This window comes from Sinocyclocheilus rhinocerous, unplaced genomic scaffold, assembly GCF_001515625.1.
Source record: "Sinocyclocheilus rhinocerous isolate Xijiao unplaced genomic scaffold, SAMN03320098_v1.1 scaffold3526, whole genome shotgun sequence".
NCBI lineage: Eukaryota > Metazoa > Chordata > Actinopteri > Cypriniformes > Cyprinidae > Sinocyclocheilus > Sinocyclocheilus rhinocerous.
The window spans coordinates 318,843-322,543 of NW_015653006.1; the positions used below are offsets into that span (position 1 = coordinate 318,843).

Sequence of the window (3,701 nt, forward strand, 5' to 3'; positions counted from 1 at the left end):
GTTTTCGTACGCGTTTGGCCAATCAATGTCTACTTATGTCACGATTAGTACCAGTTGTGCTGGTTAGACCCTGCTCCGGAGTAGGAGCTAATTTGGTTCTCGAAAAAGGCAGTCCGGTACTAAAATCGCACCCAGTTCCGGCGGTGCGAAAACGTCAAAAAGTGGGTAGTTCCACAATTAGTTCTGGTACTATGAAAAGGTTCCCGCGGTGCGAAAGGCCCTATTATGGACCCTTACCCATCTGCTTGGATCCTGCTGCCTGCCACTTATTTCTTTTAGGTTTAGGTTTTATAGTGTATTAACTAATAAAAGACTGAACTGATGTCAGCCGATACATCTTAGTTGATTACAACTCGTTTTTAACGACAGGAAGGGCAAAAGTCACTTTTATCATTGTGAGTACCACACACAAAAAGAATTGGGAATGAGTGAGTTTATAGACCTGTATAATAGCAGCTTCATTGTCTGCCAGACCCAGCAGGAAGATTCTGGCCTTGTCAATTCTGACAGGCACTGTACGGCCTCTCCACTCAACCTCACTCATCACAGCTGCCTGCTTAGCTCTCGTCTGAGTAATCAGCGCCTGAGAGACAGAAAGAGATAACACAACTGTAAAGATTGTGAACATGCTAATGCAACTTACTAATTTTATAAAATGCATGATAAAAATCAATCTAATTGTGATTTTCTGAGAAAAAAAAATCCTTTAATAAGACACATGGTTTGGCATGGCATTTTCTCCCAGAAAACGCAGTTTACTTCGTATATTAGATCAATAAACAGGAACAGAGCTGCAAAGACAACCCCTGACCTCCAATTTTTCAGCCATCATGCCACCCCCTCCTCCTGCACTCAGTCTCATCTGCATGAGGTCGTTTATAGCATTCTGGTCACCTAGAGAAACACAGATAGAGCATATGAGCAAGATGGCTGTGGTTTGTACAAAGTAGTCAGTGTGTGTATTTGTTTCGGTATGCGTACATGAAGGTAAAAAACCTCGAAATGTGTAGTCTCCATCAATTCCATCCGTATCACACGCTACATCGCCATGGTTTAATTTCTGTTTTCACGCAGGCGCAGCGAGGGAAAAGCAACGAGTTTAGAGCAGTAGTTCTGCTTCAACTGTGCGATACCCTCACGAGAGGCGACCAAATTTTCAGAAATTCATCCGACTGTCCGATTGCTGCTCGGGAGAGGCTAATCGCCTCTCATTACCCCCTGTACACTGCACGTCAAAAGACACAATAAAGCTGAAATTCAGCCTGACTCAAAAGTCGCACGAGTCAGAATTCAGCTCGAAATCGGATAAAAATCGTGCAGTGTATACCCGGGAGACATACAAAATGTGCAGAGTGGGGGAGTCCCCAGGACTGGAATTGAGAACTGGAAAAAGTTAAATACACAACACAGAATTTAGTTCTTCGTTGGAAACAGATCCTATGATCTATAGATCTCATCGACTTCGCTAGTGGTATACTCTACTGTTTTAAATAAAGGAACGCATTTTGAATATGTATCAATAACATTCAACAACTTGACCAGCATGTCCACATGCATGTACTGGAAGTAAACAAACAGGAGACTGGTTCTTTTAACTGTAAGGTGGACTCCCATCCCTACAGCTGACTTTTTGAGCATTGTGTTGTCTCTCTGTGAAAATGACGATTGTCTCTTTTAACTGTAAGGTGACAGAACAGCTGCAATATTGAGTGTTATGCTTTCTCCCAATCATGCATGTATAGCCCACCTTAGACTTTAAACGGTGTCAGTTTCTCACCAATGTTATATGCACAGTATCGGATGTTAGGTGAAATCTCTTCCACTCTCTGATGATAAAGCACTGCTTGCTCCTCAGTAAAAGCACTTGCCAGTTTCTCATAGATGGTCCTGCAAACAGTCCACAGATATAGTTACAGAAATAAATCTTTACACATCATATACAGAATAAAAATACACCAAGCATTCCGCTTCATTACAGCATTTCACTAATTTTGTAATGTGAAGCCTTTGTAATCCTGTTGTCACATGCAACAGAAGCAGGTCTCCCTGCAGTTTTCAACCAAAATAACAATATTATTAAATATTCTTTTTTTTTTTATATATATAGTGCAGTGTATCAAGAATTAGGGATGTAACGATTCACCATGAGCCGGTTGAAAATCGATACAAATATTTGCCAATTCAAATCGGTAGAGATGTTAAACATTTGGAGGTGGGTGTTTATATGAATGTATCTCTGAGGGGAACTGACTGTCTTTAGAAAAGTTCTCTTTTCATCTCGTCTCTGTATAATGCATTTTAAAGCAGCGTTCATAAGCGCTGCGCTGCTTTGTTTACAGCCAAGGAAACCAAGGAATCGCTGTATCCCTGCTGTTCCATAAGCGCCACCTGCTGTCAGAGAGTGAAATTGCATCTCATTCAGCCCGTCTGCTGTCTTTGTTTCGTGCAGATGTTTTATGTAGTATAGTTTCACAAAACTAAAATCAGAGCATTCGGTTTTTGTTTTAAAATTTTAAATTATACAATCTAATTTAGATTTTTAAAAAACTGCTCATGCTGCATGTATTCAGCATCTTTGTTTGGACCGTGAGATCAAAATCGTGAATCGAATCGAATCGTGAGTTGAGTAAATCGTTACATCCCTACAGAGAGCATAAAATAACTTTTGTTATTGTTCTTGTTCACTGTTCCTTGCTGCTGGAAAGATCTTCCTAAGCCTATCCAGCCAGATCAATTCCTGAAAATGTTCAAGAAACGCCTGAAAACTCAACTCTTCCATGTGCAGCAGCCAAAATGGTTTTCGAGGGTCAAAATCATTGACCGAACACTTTTAATTAGCAAGTCTATTTCGTGCACACAAAATGGAGAAGCCACAACAATGTCACCAGTGTTTAGGGGCAGTATTGAATTTTCAATTTTAAAGGGGTCATATGACGTTGCTAAAAAGAACATTATTTTGTGTATTTGGTGTAATGAAATGTGTTTATGCGGTTTAAGGTTCAAAAAACACATTATTTTCCACATACTGTACATTATAGTTGCTCCTCTATGCCCCGCCTTTCTGAAACGCGTAGATTTTTACAAAGCTCATCGGTCTGAAAAGCGAGGTGTACGCTGATTGGCCAGCTATCCAGTGCATTGTGATTGGCCGAATGTCTCAAGCGTGTGATGGAAATGTTACACGCCTTTCCATACTGTGATGCCGTGTCCCGGCGCGACGACAAAAAAAAACAATAAAACCCATTACAAACGAGGCATTTGTTGCATCCAGTGGGGACATAATTACTGATAATGACTTATACTGTCTTTTTACGCGTTGCGTTGCATATCGCGCCGCCTAAACATAAAACCATGTTGTGATCAGAGAAATGACAAACAACAAGCACTACTCTACACTGCTCAAAACAAACTCTTTTTACACTGCTCAAAACAAATTCTGGCAAATTCTTTTAATATGAAAACGTACTTACAGGCTGTGAGTCAGAAGCGCCAGACTGTCCTTGCAAAGTTGGAACTGCCCCACTTTATAGAAACAGCCTTTGTGCACAGACGGCATTGTAGGCTACTCTCCCAGTTTCAGGAAACAGTCCTCCGTAAAATGCGCTGCACACATCTGAATATTTGGGTTGAACTGTTCCGGAACAGTGTTGTAAATACAACTTAACCACTGATTTCTAGTCGTGTCAATTTTTGGAAGGCCA

At 40.7% G+C, this 3,701-nt stretch overlaps 1 protein-coding gene across 1 annotated transcript in view; it reads right to left on the reverse strand.

The window, feature by feature from the left end:
* srp68 (signal recognition particle 68) overlaps positions 1-3,701 on the reverse strand; it is a 57,867-nt gene that overhangs the window by 30,363 nt on the left and 23,803 nt on the right. The window contains exons 6-8 of the mRNA XM_016521648.1: positions 1,778-1,887; positions 812-894; positions 443-583 (exon numbers count right to left, since the gene is read on the reverse strand). Coding sequence (XP_016377134.1) covers positions 443-583; positions 812-894; positions 1,778-1,887 — 334 coding nt within the window. The remainder of the gene's footprint in view (positions 1-442; positions 584-811; positions 895-1,777; positions 1,888-3,701) is intronic.